At 35.8% G+C, this 18,938-nt stretch overlaps 1 protein-coding gene across 1 annotated transcript in view; it reads right to left on the reverse strand.

The window, feature by feature from the left end:
- Positions 1-12,253, reverse strand: part of LEPR (leptin receptor) — a 64,926-nt gene extending 52,673 nt beyond the window's left edge. Inside the window, 3 exon segments of the mRNA NM_001024634.1 lie at positions 6,052-6,175; positions 8,355-8,684; positions 12,214-12,253. Of these exon segments, the coding sequence (NP_001019805.1) occupies positions 6,052-6,175; positions 8,355-8,684; positions 12,214-12,253 (494 nt within the window).
- Between the last annotated feature and the right edge of the window lie 6,685 nt (positions 12,254-18,938).

Below are 18,938 nucleotides of genomic sequence, written 5' to 3' on the forward strand. Positions count from 1 at the left end.
GTGTTGGACTGTATTGTTTTACTTTAAAGAATGTTGGATTTTGTTCTGGCAGTCAGGTAAGTTATCTGGGCACCAGTTTGAACCTTTCAAGCTTCTTAGAAGTTCTTTTGGAGATACGGTAGCCTTAAGGCTACTAAGGCTAATTTGGCCTCACTTTTAAAATGTGGCTATAATGAGGTTTTTACTGACTGTCATTTGATATTCAACAAATATCTCCAATCTGCTTGGTGGAAACTTTAATTATTCCTGGTCCTATGTAACTTTTGAGAATTGTTTAGCTTACAGTTCCTGGTGATCATTCTCTTCCTAGTGGTTCTTACTCAACTCAGTGTTTCTTACTCAACATCATGGGACAGATTAGTAATCAGTCAAAGAGTGAAGGGGACCCCAGTACTAATTCTGCATACTCCCTGCTTCAAGTCCTCTGCCTCACAAACTCAAGCCTCCTTAGGCTCTCTGAATTTCTATTTCTGTCTCCTTGATCCAGCATTATCACTGGGTTCTACTAGAGTTTCCCAGCCCTGTGCCAGGTTCTGGATATTGCCTTTAGTCCAGCAAATCTGAGTAATTCAGGATTCACTTTGTTTCCTTAGGTATCACAGTTCTGTTCTGCTTTTGTCCTGTAGCTTGAAACAGATGTTTCCCACATTTTATCACGTTCTCTGGTTATTTATGACAGAAGAGTCAGAAGAGTAATCCCAGACTGTATTATTCCCTCATAACCAGAAACCACTTTTGACTTTATATATTAGCTTCTGAAAATCTAATATATTCAAACAGTTCAAAACTTGGTTTTCTTTAAAGGAAGCAGTGGAATGGGGTGGTTACTTGATGGAATGTGTGATCTATGTCTTAAATAGGAGTTACTACAGCATGTTTATCAGCTGAGAGGAAAACTTGATGATATAAGAAAGAGAGATCATTGCAAAAGCAAAATCCTTGAGTAAGCTACAGGGGATGGGACTAAAAACACATGAGAAAGGATTCACTTTAGATTGGAACCCAGAGAACTCATCCATGATTAAAGAAGAGAAAAGAAACTGCATGGGCACTGATGTGAGCAGGCGTAGATGTCAGTGAGAAAAGCAATTATAAGAGAAGCTAACCTCCCCCTAATTTCCTGCTGCAAATCAAAAGCAAGGTCATTGGGGAGCGTCTTCGGCTCCCTCTCAGGGAAGCCAGCTGCCATGTTGTAAGGTATTCTATGGAGAAATCCACAGACAAGGAACTGAAGGAGACCTCCAGTCCCAGCCTGGGAAGAACCTTGTGAAAGACCTTAAGGCAAGTGGCCCCAGCTAATCTGCTCCTAGATTCCTGACCCACAGGGCCTGTGAGATGATAAATGATTGTTGTTAGAAGCCACTAAACTTGGGGTAGCTTATTATATAGCACAGAGAACCAAGGCAGATATTGGTACCTGGAAATGGGATGCTGCCATAGAAATACACCTGCAGAGACACCTGGGTGGCTCAGCGGTTGAGCTTGAGCGTCTGCCTTTGGCTCAGGGCATGATCCCGGGGTTCCAGGATCAAGTCCCACATCAAGCTCCCTGCATGGAGCCTGCTCCTCCCTCTGCCTGTGTCTCTGCCTCTCTCTCTGTGTGTCTCTCATGAATAAGTAAATAAAATCTTAAAAAAAAAATACACCTGCAAACGTGGGAGTGGCCCTAGAGTCTGGTGACGACAGAAGCTGGAACAATTGGAGAAGCATGATAAAGAAAGCCTCAACTGCCTTGAATAGACTGTGAGTGGAAATGTGGAGTTTGAGGACACTACCAGTGAGGGCACACAAGCAAGTGAGGAACACAGACTGGATCTTGGAGGAAAGAGAGTCTTACATATTGGCAGAAAGCTAAGCCACACATCTACAGTTCCCTGGGCAGCAGGAAATATATCTCCCGAACTGGTGGATCTGCTGCAGCAGACTGCCAAGTAGGTGGTGAAGGTGCCCCTTGTTTTCTTCTTGCCACAAGAAGAGATAGACCACTGAGCAAAGGACTGTCAAACAAAAGAAAACACGTCTTGAGAGTGGTGAGATGCCCAGCCTCTCCAGATGGCAAAGATGGCACCTCTAGGAAATGGCTCCCAAGCAAAGATCAAAGAGAAGGCAAAGAAGGGCTTATCTCTAAAAGATCTGTGGGCTTTTATCTAAAGGGGTAAACCCCCATGAGATTCACAGGAGGCTGTGTTGTCTTGTGAGAGAATGTGGCTAGCTCAGACTGAACGGGTACAGAATGAATCAAAGCCACTGGACTCCCAAAATTGTGCTGATGGAAGCATGCTGAGAACTCCTGCTCCTCCCCCTCACCCTGCTGCAGCAGAGATACCTCTGTCTTTCATGAAAAAGAAACTCAGGAGACAGAGCCGAGAAACATGGGGAATTATTTCTGAGGGTGAGGTAATAGAGGGAATAAGCCTAAAGTGAGGAAGAGGGGGAGATGGTCAAAGAGTGGGATCCCTGAAACTGAAATTACAGACAGCATTCTTACCAGTAGTGACAAGGTCTAGAGGAGGGCCATGAAAATGGGTGAACTAGGCAGAGTGAAGAAACAAGAACAAGGAAAGTAAAGCCTTCAAGAAATTGAAGATCATCCAAATGAATATGGAAATCACCAAGAATGCGGAGGGGGTAATAGTAAAGAGACAAAGTAAACTAGATGTTAGCAGTTACAAGAGTGCAAACTCCTTGGATGACTCTTAGTTATTCATCCACCTTGATTTCTCACGATTCCCCAGCTTTATAACCCAAGCATACTTAACTTTTTATAACCTCAAATGTCCAGATATGACTGTGGGACTTTGCAAATACTCCTCACTCAACCTGGCTCATTCCCTGACCCCTTGTAATCCAGGCAGATACTTCTAATACTCTGTATATGCTTTCACAAGTCTCTGTGTTCATTACATCACAGCATTTTCAAACTTTGTTATATTCTTTGTCTTTACTGTTAGCTCCAGGAGGACAAGGGCTGTGTCTGAGTGGTTCAACATGGTTCCCCACACTCAGCTCAGGGGCTGGTACACACAGGAGACATCTCACAATGGAAGAAAAGGATTTCTCTTCCAGGTCAAAGATAAAATGCCCTAAAGCAGTTCCAAAGTAGCACATTTCTATGGTATCTCTCCTTTGGATTCTCTGACAAACATTAATATCTGAGCTCAAACAATGCTTTCCCTTAAGGGACATATGTATAGGGCATTAAATCCCTTATAAACATTAGGTGTTAGTTCCTTTAAAAAATACTTATTTACACATGGAAGCATTTAAAAGATTGCCTCAAGAATTCTCTAATGTCTAGAGAAGGGGATTTTGATTAAAAACTCTTCTTACAGTAACTACCTTTATGCATTTTCCCTCTCATGGAAAGGAGGGAATTGTCCATTATACTGACCATCTCTTCTTCCTGATCTGAAAAGTCTTATTTAAATTATTTGGAGATACAGTGCCCAAAGATGTACACAACAGAATTCAAGACAGAAACAGTATGTAACAATTGGTAAAAATGGACAATTTAACCAAATCATACAAAGAAGAGAACAATTAATGTGGTAAAAAATTCTTAAAAAGGAAAAAAACCCACAAACTTTCTCAAATTGTATGCAATTATGATAAGTTTTCCTGTACTGATATATTTTTAGAAACCTGAGTTCAAAATAAAAGCAGGTTGGGGTACCTGGATGGCTCAGTCAGCTAAGTTCCTAACTCTTGATTTTGGTGCAAGTCATGATCTCAGAGTAGTGGGATGGAGCCCTGAGTCAGGCTCCCCACTAGGCATGGAGCCTGCTTAAGATTCTCTCTCTCCCTCTGTCCCTACCCCACGCCCCTCCTTGTCTAAAAAAAAAGAAAGAAAGAAAGAAAGAAAGAAAGAAAGAAAGAAAGAAAGAAAGAAAGAAAGAAAGAAAAAAAAAAACAAAAATAAAAAGCAGGTCAAAGAATCTGCTAAATTCATCATATGAGAAAGTTGAAAAATCTAGTTAATTTATCATAATTTTCTCATTTTTCTGGTTCTGACCCTTTAGATGAATAGACCAATGGCTACTTGTGTAGTCAAGTGAAGTGAAGTGAAAATTCTCAGTTCTAGCTAAGTTACTATGTAATTTTGTACTGTTCTGATATGTTCACGCGTATCTTTTCTGAAAATGCAGACCTCAAGACATAACTGTAATCTATACATAATAAAATTTAAATCCTTATACATAGTCACAGAGCTTTAACACCAAGCACATTGCCCTAGCTTGCCGATAACGTTTGAAATTTTCTTGAATAGGCACCCAGCAAGTTTCTGATCACCATCCAAAATATTTAGGTCATCATAGGAATGTGCTACATTGCAAATGAATTCTTTTCTCTGAGCTAAAATCTATTTTTCTCAATAAAGCAGGAAACGTCCTGCTCCAAACTTCAAATATATCTCCACCCAAAAGAGTACTTCCTTTCTTTCCTCATCAAAGTCAAAGTGAGCCTCCTTCATTTTAAGGCCAACCTTCCAACTGTGCTCTTTTTCTGGAACTTGCTTTTTTAAATATTCACTCTATCATAGACCTTCAAAGAGTCCTCTTCTACCTATCTTCAGACTTTCTCTCTCTGCTGGGTCATTATCTATAGACTAGAAACAAGCTTCTTCTTTTCCTATCCTTTAAATGTCCACCCTTGGCCATACATTACTAATTACTACTCTAATCTTTCCCACTTTACAACCTCAGCTACTTTGTGAGCCTCTAGAGATACACAGCTCAGTCATTTCTGTTGTGAACATGTATCTAGGTTTCCTGCTGCCCAGAATTTGTCTGGAAAATCTAGTATTTCATACAGCACAAATACTGGCAGCTAGGGGCACATTCTCACCAATCAAATAGTTCCATTTAGGACTCTGACCATAATGAGAATTGTACAAAGGAGGAGCTAGGAGGGGCTTCCAGAGTCATCTAGAATTCAGCTGCACCAGACATCCCCACCTAAGGCTTCCCAATAACCTTGCGCTCCCATAGCTTCACGTACCTACCTAACATACAATAGTAACCACTAAAACTGAAGCTATGTGCATATCTGCCCCCATCACTAACTAGCCTGTGATGCCTTCAAGGCAGAGATCATAACTATTCTTTTTTAATATATTTGCTTCCTTTAAATATTATTTTAATTTAAAATGTATTTAAATATATAATTAATTTAATTATTTTATTTAAAATACACGTAACATAAAATTTACCATTTTGAGTGTACAGCTCAGTGACAGTAGTACTTTCATGTTGTTGGGTAATCATCACCACCATCTAACTTCAGAACACTTCTCACCTTCCCAAACTAAAACTCTATACATATTTAAACAAGAACTCCCCATTACTCCTACCCCTAGTCCCTGGTAACCACCATTCTACCTTCTATCTTGACTCATGTTTATATGGGCAGTTTCTAGCACATCACTCCTTAATGGTATGATCTCAATAACTACAGAACTGAGGGAAATGAGTCTCTTTCTCCTTAAGCATCACATAAAAGAAGAAATTAGAAAAAATTTTAAAGAGCTAAAATTCACATGGAAATATATGTATTATCACTGGAGTTATTAGAAAACTTGAATGATGTATTAGCTGGAATTGTGAGTGTATGGCTATGAAAACTTCCATCTTGGCTCTCTAGCTAGCGCAAATATCAAGCACTTATATTTTTAAGCTAACAAAATCATCAAACATGAAAAAAAATTCCATGAAAAAGAAATGCATAACAAGCTTTCTCCTCCACTCAAATATCTAAGACCCCTGAGTTGAGTTCATATTTCTTTCAGAATATATGCCCATCCATAACTGCGGTGTCTTGCTACCTTAATCAACAAAACAATAAAAATAATCAACAGGAGGAGCAAAGAGAAACCTAATAGAGATGAATATTGCATGAAAAACTATATAAAACTGCCTTCTAGAAATGTACATATATACAAAATGAAATGTAGGGATAGGAGAGTTTTCATAATCCACTTCTATATATGGAAGGTCTTGCATTTAAAAAAAATGGGGTTGTAGAAATTTCCAAATTAATTTATTTGGTACTTACAAAACATATAAAAGATGGACCTTAAGGTCATAGGTCTTGAAAGGATTCTTAAATAATGACTCCATATAACAGATGAATAATTTCAAGTCCTCTTTCATCCAGCACTGTATGTTCCAGTTTGCACCTGAATTAAAAATAAACTATATTAAATCTGAAAAACATTCTGAACAACTCAGTGAAAGAGGAGAACTAAATTAAATTTACCAGTGTTCAAACACAACTTCCACTGCCTATTCCGAGAGAAAAAGAGCCAGCTCTAACCAGTGGTATGTATCTGTCCAAGTCACCTAGGCCCTTAGGCCCCTAGTTTCTTTTTGGTAAAGTAAAAGAAGTAAAGTCTCACACTTTTTTTTTAAATCTTGAACTACTTAAGGAGGACAAAGGCCTCAAAAGTCACATGCTTGCTTTCCAACAGAAAAGAACATATTCAATATCAAGGTACAAGTAAATGTGGAGTGATTTTTATATATCTGCTTTAGCAATAAAGGCAGTGATTCAGATGTGAACTATATGATTCATATCTTAAATTCTTGCTATTGTATTATTATTGGCCCCAAATATAACTGATGCAAGTTTACTTCACTGTGCATGGAAAAACACACCTGATAATAAATTACTGGTGATTTGTAATTTAAAAGGCAAGAATAGCAACAACTACAAATAATGACTAACTTAAGACAACACTAACATATTTCCCCAAACCTGAGGATTTCTAGCTGGTAGGGATTTTACAAAACTGTTGAGCTCTTTTTTTTTTTTTTTTTGTATTTTTTTTATTGGAGTTCAATTTGCCAACATATAGCATAACACCCAATGCTCATTCCATCAAGTGCCCCCCTCTTATGAAGTAAACAGCATGCTTCGTAGAATAATCAGCTGAAATCTTCAGTAACTATCACATAATCCCTCACTTTCAGTTACAAAAACTTAAAATCATTAAGAAGTGGCTAGTTATGTAAGTTTTATGTGTAAAATTTAAATCTATAGCATCATAATCATTCCTCTTGAAAACTGAACAAAGTACTAACATTTTTGATCATTTCAAAACTCATCACGAAGACCCTGCCTTAAGTTCACTCTTGGTATATTTAATAATTGCTGAAGGCCAAGTTAAGTTCCCCTACAAATTAAAAAACTCACTTAAAATTAAATGAATTTTATTGATTAATGGCCATAGACTCAGTTGGAGACACTAGGAGTTACTACTACTAACTTGTTTTAAAACTCTAATTATGTATTTATGCTTTATTCTTATCCCCAAGCTGAATTTCAATAAATTGGAGTATTTCTTCCATCTAATTAGTAATGCTCAACCAAGGGCAGTTTGACCCTCAGGAGCATGGTAATGTTTGGAGATAACGTTTTGGGGAAGGAGCTACTGGCATCTAGTAGGTAGAAGCCAGGGATATTGCTAAACATCCTACAATGCACATAATAACCCCCCATAATCAAGAATTGTCTGGGCCAAAATGTTAATGTTGAGATTGAGAAATTCTGATTAACCCTTTATAGGAGTGCCATATTTATGTGTGCCTTTATTTTCATACTGTAGGTCTCTTTGTATTATTGAATCAATTGACTGCTCCATTAGCTTTTCCAGAAGGCTTGGGAATGATTTTGTGGTTTTGATTTCCAGATACAGAATTATTAATGGCACTAGCTACATTCAGTATGCAATATACTTAAACAGCAAAATCCCCTTGATTTAAAGTACATAATTGGCTAAAGAGAGATTTCTTGTTTGAACAAATATTATTTATAAGTACTTTAAAATTTAATTAATTCAACAGTTGAATTTTTTAAGATTTTATTTATTGAGAGAGGGAAAGGGAGAGAGAGAGAGAGAGAGAGAGAGAGAGAGAACACGAGCCAAGGATGAGGGAGGGGTAAGGGAAGAGAGAGAAGCAGACACCCTACTGATCCTGGCTCAATCTCAGGACCCTGGGATCATGACCCAAGGTGAAGGCAGATGCTTAACCGAGAGCTACCCAGGCACCCCAATATTCATGTTTTGAATATTTTATCTATCCAACAAAATAAGATGTGCTTTTTCTATTTTAAAGCAAATTCAGAAGATTACAAGAAATGGATTTAAAAGAGTTCCCTCATTGCATTTTTATAAGACGTAAAATAATTCAGGGCTCATTGGTTTATAATAATAACTTTATTACTAACATAAAATGATGATATGTGTTAAGAATCCCATCCATATGACATCTATTTCATACAGGATTCAGAGAATGAAAACATTTTGTTTAAAATAGTTAAATAATAGCTAATGCTTGGAACATTAAAATACTTACCTATTTGTTGAAAAACTAAAGAATTCACTGTTGAAACAAATGCCTTCCCTTCCATGTTGTCTGCATGGACAGAACAGTTTTTATCTTCCTTGCTCCAAAAGCAACAGTGGAAAGTTGTTTTGGAAGATAAATTAGAAATGTAGGTACTACTTGAATTTAATTTAGCTTCAACAACTGCCTCATAATGTTCATTCAAATTGGAAGTGTTCCTTGAGATTCCAGCAGGCAAAAGGAAGTCATAGGTTGTATTTGGTGGCATGCAAGACAACTTAAATCTCCAGGGAGTAATTGGATATGCCAAGTTAAATGCAGTTGTCAAATAAATGAATTCTGTTGGGATATTAAACAGATACATAGAAAAACAATCATTTTGACTAAGACGTAAATAGGAAGTAGCTAAGATTAAGCCATGTGTACTCAACAGTAATTATTTACCTTTCTAAGTGCTCAATCTGTGCATAATGCAGAGCTTCTATTACACAATGTGTTATACTTGAAAGGATCCATTAATTTATGGAGAAAAACCTTACTCTTTAACACTTCTTTTTGAAAATTCATGCTTCATTTTCCTCATTAATCTAGCATTCTATGTTTATATTTTAAATAAAAATATAGCAATTACTTTTTCTAAAAAAGATTATTCTAATAAACTTTCAGTAAAAGTGGAAATATCTAGATGTGCAATTTTATAAACAAATATTAAAGTATTGTTTTAATATTTCTTAAAGAAATAATACCAATATTTTAGCACGATGAGAGCTTTTAGAAAGGGTTTTTCTTCAACATCAATACAGTTGGATGATCTCTTGAATCTGCCCATGATCCTTAGATATATGACACTGTATAAGACATGTGCTTAATGCACTCTCCAAGAATCAATATACAATGACAGGAAAATTCTATTGCTTATTACAGACAATTTTCACTTTTTAGACATGTAAAAATTAAGAATAATTATATAATCTCGTACCCCAAAAAATTCTCAAAAGTGGTAGTTGGTTTTTAATAAGTAATTGTTTGAAAATAAAATAATAATTCTCAATAATTCTTTCTTTTCAAGCTACTCATACTATTCAACAGTGTGTTGCCTCATATACAAACCAACGTAGAATGAGAATTCTGAGAATTTAGCATGTATTTGCATGGAATGATAATTTTGAAGAATTAGAGTAAATTTAAGAAAATAGCAATTGAAAATAATTCACAAAAAATGTTTTAAATTATAAAAGTAATATATGTAAAAATACCTAAATATGTAAGTAATGACTGTTAAAGCTTGATTTCTAAACTTTTCCATAAAAATAAACTAACGTAAAAATGTACCAGATGCAAAAATTAAATCAAACGTGACTAACACAACTAATATTATTTTGCCCACACTGATAACAATTAGGTATCATAATATCACTAAAAGTGACTCTTCATTACAGTTGTGTTCCTTTGGACTTCATCTTTCTAACATATGCTTCTGAAATTATAACATCTCAATAAAAATAGGTTATTTCTTGGGTTTTGCAAAACTATGAATATTTGTTGGTATTAATTAAAAGCACATTTTCTAGGTGTACATGGAAGATTCAGTCCTCTGAACTGAAATGAGCCTAAAACCCTCAAAGTATTTGAAATTTTAAATGTAACAACAAATGTCACAGACATAGATATAGATGCCTACAAGAAGAAAGAACAGTATGCAGAACAAGGAAGACTTGTAGAGAAGCTCCTAAGAGTACTTTCAAATTGGATTAGCCAAGGAGATGCTTAGAATTAGGTGACCCAGAGGTGGACAGCTGCATTATCTCCCAATATGATTGCCAGATAAAATGGGTTTTGTTAAAAATAAATCGGTTTTGTTAAAAATATTTTTGTTAAAAATAGCCTGTTTTAATTTTAAAAACTTGAAACATAACCTAAATTAGATGATTTGAGGGTTTTTTAAATCAGAGTATCTTTAGAATGCAGTAAGAAACAAGTGAGAATAGTATGCTCAAAAGTCATTGGCACTGGGTGACTAATTTCAAACAGAAGCATGCTATGGTTCACAGTAGTTAAAATAATGACATTTTAAAAAACCTCTGTAAGCTTTCTCTTGAGGATATATTCCTGCAATGGGTAGGAAGAAGTCTAGTACACACTTAATTCTTCTTCTAGTGGTATTCAAGATGGAAATTTTCAATGTAAACACCATTCCTTGATAATATCCCCTTATAGCATTATACTTGTCATTGTGTACCAGAGTTATAATATGGAATAGCACTTAAAACAGCATCTCCCTTCCATGTGAGAATAAATCCATTATTTTGTGTCATAGCCATATGTTTTAAATATTATCACCAAGTAAATTGCTTCTTGATATAGAAATTTAAAGCTTTACTACCAATCTGATATCTATATATACATTTGTAATTTAATGCTGCTACATTTACTAAATTAAAATTAAAACATTTAAGTGTCACTATATCTTATTTCTACACATGTGTAAAGGTGTTGGTGTGCGTACATAAATGTTCTGTACTATAAAAGAAAACAAAGTTAAATAACAGACAATGGGCAGGAAGAAAAAATTTGTAAAACATAATAAATTGTTAAGGGCTTATGATGATCAAGGTTATGTGTCAACTTGTCTAAGTCCATGGAACATTCGCTCATTTGGTCAAACATTAGTTTTTGTGTATCTGTGAGGACGTTGTGGATGACCTTAACATTAATATCAGTCTTTTCTTTCCTTTGGACTTTCCTTTCCTTTCCTTTTCTTCAGATTCAAACTAAAACATCAGGTCTCCTGGGTATCCAGCCTACCAACTGCACATCATGGGACTTTTTCACCTCCACAATCTTGTGAGCGACGTCCTTATAATAAATCTTCTCTCTCTCCCTCTCTCTGTTTCTCTCTGTCTCTCTGTCTCTCTCTCTCCCTGTCTCTAAATCCTACTGATTCTGTTTCCTGGAGAATCCGGACTAATACAGAACTAAATATCAGGTACATTTTAGAAATTTCTAAAACTCACTATGATAAAATACAACAACAAAATGATCAAAGTATATGGTTTAGAAAATCTCCTAAGAAATATAAATGGTCAATAAACAGTGCTCAACCTCACAAATAATCAAATAAATAAAACTGAAATGAGATGTCATGTTTGCCTTATCTGATAGGGCAAAGAGGTAAAAGAATGATAATATACATCTTTGACAGAAATGCAATCGGATAGCATTCATATATTTGTGTTAGTACTGCAAATAGTACCAAGCTTTGTGGAGAAGATTTCACAGTACCTATCAAATTTTTAAATGCGCATACTATTTAACATAGAACTTCCTCCTTAATAATTAATCAACAGGACTATTCTCCCAAATATATAAAGATAGATGTATATGGATTTCAATTATTTGTTACAGAAAAAGAAATGTCTATCAATGGGGAGTTGGTCAAATAGATTAATAAATTAAGGCATATTCATACAGTTCATTGTTATGCGACCATTAAATGAATAAATGTATCAGTAAGTACTCAGTAAAAAAAAAAAAAAAAAAAAAGCCATCATGATAAATTGAAAAACTATTAAGCAGAAAAACACAGAACAATGTGTATAGACCAATTCTATTTTTGCAACCATAGATACGAATTGCGTGTGTTTCTGTGTGTTATAGTTCTGGAAAGCTACACATCAGGTTGTTCCCAGGAGATTGGGAAGGGTTTTCATTTTCACACTTAACACTTTTGTTTGATTTGCGTTTTTAATCATGAGCATGAGAATTCCTAACTGTAGACAAGGAAAATTCTGCTAACCAATAAAAGAAACAGCACATCTCTAAGGGCAAAATCTCTTATACATGAACATTTACAAAGCAAATTACTTACCCCAATGTAACAAAGCCACACAGAATTTTTGACAAGTCATCTTACTTCAGAGAAGTAGACCTGAAAAATAGTACATCCAAAACAAATACACACACACGCACACACACAAAAAAACAACTGACATCTATACAAGCTGTCTGGGAAAATATAAAATGAAAAGGATTATGAATAAGTCTTTAAATTTTAAACCTCTATAATACTCTGCATCAATATGAGAGAAGTATCTCATGTTAAAGTACAACTATACATTATAGGTTTAGTCCTGTGTACACACTATCTTACACAGTTAAGATATAAACCACATATTCACATATGGCATATTCAAAAAAAGTTTTTTTAAGATTTTATTTATTTATTCATGAGAGACAGAGAGAGAGAGAGGGAGGCAGAGACACAGGCAGAGGGAGAAGCAGGCTCCATGCAGGCAGCCTGACATGGGACTCAATCCAGGGTCTCCAGGATCATGCCCTGAGCTGAAGGTGGCGCTAAACCACTGAGCCACCTGGGCTGCCCTCAAAAAAGTTTTAATGTTCCTTCATGCCATTACAAACCGGGACAGGCATCATAAGATAAGACCGAATTTTTAACTCAACAGAGTATTCATAATGTTGATTAAATATGTACAATCTAAGATTAATTTTTTTCATATTCAGGGTTTTTTAATTTTTTAAAGATTTTTATTTATTTATTCATGAAACACACAGAGAGAGAGGCAGAGACACAGGCAGAGGGAGAAGCAGGCCCCATGCAGAGAGCCCGATGTGGCACTCGATTCCGGGTCTCCAGGATCATGCCCTGGGCCAAAGGCAGGCGCTAAACTGCTGAGCCACCCAGGGATCCTCATATTCAGTGCTTAAATTTCTCTTTATTTTCTAAAGCCTTTATCTTTACTGTGATATTACAAAGCCAAACAGTTATAGTATAGGTAATGATTGTATATTTATTTCTAAGGAAGAGGAGGAAACTTTCCCGTATGCTTTTGGAAACCCCCACTGTTTATTTGCAGATGCAGTAATATTCACATTGGAGAGTTATCAGAGTAATCTAAGGAAAGGCTGATGGCTTAATATATCCAAATGATAGGGAGCTCTAAGAGACCAGCTTTCCCATGAAGTCGACTCAATTTAAAATTCATCATGAATAAGATTATTTGTACTAGTACACCATGAATTAGAATGGTAGCATAATTTTAATATATTGGGCTCCAATCTGTAATGAAACCCTAAAGGCTTTTGTTGTTCCAGTGTTTTTTGTTATCTCAGATTGGGGATTCAGGTCACTACGCAAAAGTTAATCTGAGGTAAAAAAAAAAAAACAAAAAAAAAAAAAACAAAAAAACTCTGAATTAGGTGTCAGAAGTCTTGAAGTGTCAATCTAGACTCTTCAATTAATCAGCTATAGGACTCGGGATTTGAATGCTCTAGACCTCAAGTTCCTCACATACAAATCCCCCTGGTAGATGAGCTCTACAATCCCTTTCAGAGCTTCCTACGATTCTGAGCGATTTTATTTTAAAACAGAAGTCACAGCTTTACCACAAAGAATATTATATAATATTAAGTGAGAAATATGTACTATAAGTCATATCTGAGAACTGGTACCATGTGATAAGTAAACAGAAAAACATGTTTGTTTAGTTGACAACTTAACACTCAGGAAGAAAATGTATGAGTATAAACATTTTGTAGTCTGGCAATTTGTTCTTCACCCTCTCGGTTTCTCATCAGAAGTTTGGTTCTTTATATACTGGTATCACAATGTTTCTTTAGGATTTCTAAAAAATCAGTTCAGTCTTTGAAATCTTCATTATTTAATGATATGAATTTTTTGATATCTGTTTCTGACACAAAATTCTTTATGCTACCTAGTTCTGATACAAAATTTTCTCATAAGGGGAGGTCAGTGGGGGGGATGTATAAAATAAGTGATGGGGATTAAGAGGTACACTGGTTGTATGAGCACTGGTTGTTGTATGGAAGTGTTTTTTTTTTTTTTTTTAAATATATTTTTAATTTTTATTTATTTATGATAGTCACAGAGAGAGAGAGAGAGAGGGGCAGAGAGAGAAGCAGGCTCCATGCACCGGGAGCCCGATGTGGGATTCGATCCCGGGTCTCCAGGATCGCGCCCTGGGCCAAAGGCAGGCGCCAAACCGCTGCGCCACCCAGGGATCCCTGGAAGTGTTGAATCACTCCATTCTACATTTGAAACTAATATTACACTGTATGTTAAGTAACTAGAATTTAAATAAAAACTCTTTTAAAAGTCTTATAAAATAAACCTAAGTGTAAGTTTCATAATCAGGATGTGTCATAGATAAAATATTTCATTAGACTAAGTGTTTTTGAATGAATCAACTGTGACAAGTAATTCAGTCCAACAATTGGTTTGACTCAGTTTTAACTCAACTAATCTGCTGAGTCAAATGACCAAATAGATCAGTTGTTTTTGCTTATATAAGACAAGTATTCTTTTATTTAATGTTCCACGCAAACACCAACTATTCTTATGGTTTGAATTCTTGCAGGCAGGTTTCACTCTTACATAGCAGAGAAACAATCACAAAAATGAAAAGGGCATAGACGCAACCTTGAAGAGAGTGTGAAATGTGGTCCTACATAGACTCAATGAGACAAATATTTATATGACCCTCCATTGTAGCAGAAAGGAATACATAAGGGGGTTTATGAAAATACAAATACTATCAAAAAGAAAGGGAGAGAAATTTTTAAGCTGTGAGGGAAAAAATTAAGCAAAGTGAAAACTAATGGTAAGATGACCAAAACATGTGTAATATACAAAATGCCATTAATTTGAATTCACTTTGTAAAGATGGACTATTAATTTCCTTTTTACTTCCTTATGTCAAATTGTCCAATTATAAATTCAGAGTACTTTTAAAATAAAATGAAACCAAAAGGTTGGGGAAATATTCAAATAATCCTGACACTAAAAACAGAAAAGAAATTTTGTCTCAGTAACTTCAAAACAGGTAATAGCCTCATGAATATCCTAACAGTACCAGAGTTTCATGGGAACGTCAAAGCTCAAAAGTTTCTCAACCCCTCCACTACCAATATCCTATTCTAAGTCACCATTATCTCTTCCCTAGACAGTCAGAAGAGCCTCCTAACTGATCTCCCTGCTCCAGCCCTTACTCTCCAGTTCATTCTATTCAGTGCAGCAGCCAGAGTGGGCTAGATCATGTCTGTCTTGCCCAAAACACTGCAGTACTCTCCTTTTCATTCTAAGTAAAAGCCTGAGTCCTGCACAGAACTACAAGGTCCTGGATCTCTATTGCCCCTCTGAACTCATCAACCATTGTTCTTGCATTTGTTCAAGCCCCTTTCTCAGAGCCTTTCCTGATTAGCCCATCTAAAATTTCAACACCTTCCCTACCTTGACATGTCATATTTGATGTTTTGCTGAATTTTCTCATTACTTCATACTATCTAATGTGAATATGACTTCTTGTTTTGTTTTTTTGTTTTTGTTGTTGTTGTTGTTTTGCTTATTGTCTAACTCCCCACTAGAATGTAAATGCCACTAGACCAAGGGATTTTTTTTTTTACTATTTCCTTTTCATCATTATATCCTTCATACATAGAAGCCTGCCTCTCACATACTAGGTGCTCTCTATACATTAACTGAATGAGTGAATAAATGAATGGCATAATATGACTCTTTCCTGAAATATTCTTCAAAATAGGCCAGTGGCATCATACCAAGAAAGTAACAATAATCTTCAAAAGATGCATTCTATGGATAACAGAGATGTCACACACACACACACACACACACACACACACACACACACTGAGGAGTATTATGCAGCCATAAAAAGGATATATTGCCATTTGTGACAACATGGATGGACAACTGTGAAAGACAAATATCATGTGATTTCACTCATATGTGGAATCTAAAAAAACCAAAATGAATAAACAGAAAGCAGAATCACACCTATAAATACAGAGAACAAAGGGATGGTTGCTAGGGTGGAGGTGAGAGAGAGGGGCAAAATGGGTGAAGGAAAGGAGGAAATACAGGCATGGGAATAAAAGTCATAGCATAAGGAATATAGACAATGATATTGCAATGTGTTGTATGGTGACAGATGGTAGGTACACTAGTGGCAAACATACCATAATGTATAAACTTGTCAAATCACTATGTTGTACACCCGAAACTAATGTAATATTGTATGTCAACTATACTCAAATTTAAAAATTGTTTTAAAGGAGTCATTCTAATATAACCCATCATAGAGAATCATATTTAATTCCAGAGAGAATTCAGAATGGTTATTCATAACCACTTTTTTAAATGATTCATTTATTTTAAAAAGAGAACTCACATGCATACAAGGGGGAGGAGCAGTGGGAGAGGGCAAGAAAATCTCCAATTCTTAATCTTTTTTTTTAAGATTTATTTATTCATTTGAGAGAGAGAGAGCAGAGGAGGGGCAGAGGGAAAGAGAGAATCCTGAAGCAGACTCCCCACTAAGCAGGCAGCCTGACACAGGGCTCAATCTCACAGCCCTGAGATCACAACATGAGCTAAATCAAGTCAGCCACCCAGTTGCCCCTTTAACCATTTTTAAAGATGGATCTTGTTGGGGTGCCTGAGTGGTTCAGTTGGTTAAGCATCAATCCCTTGATTTCTGCCCAGGTCATGACCTCAGGGTCATGAGATCCAGCTCCACTCTCAGCACAGAGTCTGCTTAGGATTCTCTCTTTCCCTCTCTTTCTGCCCCGCCCCCATTCACATCTGTTCCCTCTCCCTCCCTCTCTCTCAAATAAATAAGTAAAATCTTTTTTAAAAATAAAAAATAAATAAATATGGTTATTGTTGAGAATTTGTTAAGAGCAAGGGACCAACTCCCAAAAGGAGATGCATATACCCAAAATTAGGGCTATAATTTCAGGGGGTTAACAAACTCTCTGAAATTTATCCAAAGTTCCCAGATTACAAGATCCTGATACATAAATAAATGGAGTTCACATTGCTCAGGTAATTCCTCCTGAGGAACCCAGTAAGTAGTGCTCCTATGAATTGATCCATTGATAGACACCAAGCCATGAGGAGTTCGAGATAATATTGCCTAACATTCCTCCTGGAATGTAGTCATTCTATGTTGACAGTTACAATGAATAATGTATTTTATTTGAAATATTCATAAAGTATAAAAGATTTATCCATAGACTAAATGATCCATCCATAACACATTGATGTGCAGCCAATAATTCGATTTTCATAACATGCCAGAGTAGGCATATTAAACACATTACTGACTCTTCAGTTATTACTATAAACTTTAAACAAAAAGAAAAATCGAAATCTATATTCTACTAAATTGTTATATTATGGGTTTTCAGAAGAAAATCAGATTTTAACTTCTATCATAGAAAATTCTTTGTGTAACTTTATATATCAAATTCTACTTAAATAAAGCAGAATAGTCTCAATTAGTGTTTGAATGAGTGATTGGGAAGAAGGAAATTATTTACAACTTGTTCCAATGATCTCACAAAGTCTCTAGGTTTGTAGAAAGGTTTATGAGTAAGAAAAACAATTCTGACAATTCCGTTGCTTTGATGAGTAAACTTAATGAGCTCCATCTGCCACTAATTCTTGCTTTTACTTCTGCTGGAGAAGCACCCATCCTTCACTTAGACAACACCATTTAAGTATTTTGTTCAAATATAAATAAAAAACCCTATTTCTTCAAGTGTCAAAATAAACATATCCTGGTCTATCTCTACTAACCTTGTCATTTTAAATATGTTTAATTTTATTTCTTCACATTGGACAGAAACTGGTCATGTTATTCTTTCCATCAAGTAGCTGTTAAAGACTTAAATTGTTTTAAAATTTTAAAAACTTCCATCATCTTGGCAGAAGCATCTCACACTTTTGATCTAAGATCTGGCATGAATGCCTTTCAGTGATAGAGCCTAGTTCACAGTCTATGTGTAGGCAGTTAAGAAACTTGGGAAATAAAGATTTATAAAGTGGGAAAATCCCTAAACATAGACAAAATATTCAAAAACGTCAAATAGCCAAAGACAATTAAAAACTGTCCCATAAACGAACTAGGGGTGGTGGAAGGGGAGGTGGGTGGAGGGTGGGGGTGACTGGGTGACAGGCACTGAGGTAGGCACTTGTCGGGATGAGCACTAGGTGTTATTCTATATGTTGGCAAATTGAACACCAATAAAAAATAAATGTATAAAAAAAACCTGTCCCATATACTCCTATACGTTAGAGTTTAAAAGTACAAGTTATTTGAGAACTTGGCAGTTTAATATAGACTTGACACCAACATGGTAAAGAACTTACATGTTCTTTTTCTTTTTTTAAGAGGATTTTTTTAAACGATTTTATTTATTTATTTATTTATTTATGATAGAGAAAGAGAGAGGCAGAGACACAGGCAGAGGGAGAAGCAGGCTCCATGCCGGGAGCCTAACGTGGGACTTGATCCTGTGACTCCAGGATCGCACCCTGGGCCAAAGGCAGGCGCTAAACCGCTAAGCCACCCAGGGATTCCCCAAGAACTTACATGTTCTGATATTTAGCAGGACAAGCCTTCTGCCTAAAAGGCAGATCCCTGTTCAAGTGCCTAGAATAAAGCCTACTAGTTGAAAACACTGCCTATATGCATAGAATTCACTTTCTTTCTATTTCTTCCCTAACAGCCATGTTGAATGAAGACATGAACT

The sequence above is a fragment of the Canis lupus genome, chromosome 5 (assembly GCF_011100685.1).
Source record: "Canis lupus familiaris isolate Mischka breed German Shepherd chromosome 5, alternate assembly UU_Cfam_GSD_1.0, whole genome shotgun sequence".
Classification (NCBI taxonomy): Eukaryota; Metazoa; Chordata; class Mammalia; order Carnivora; family Canidae; genus Canis; species Canis lupus.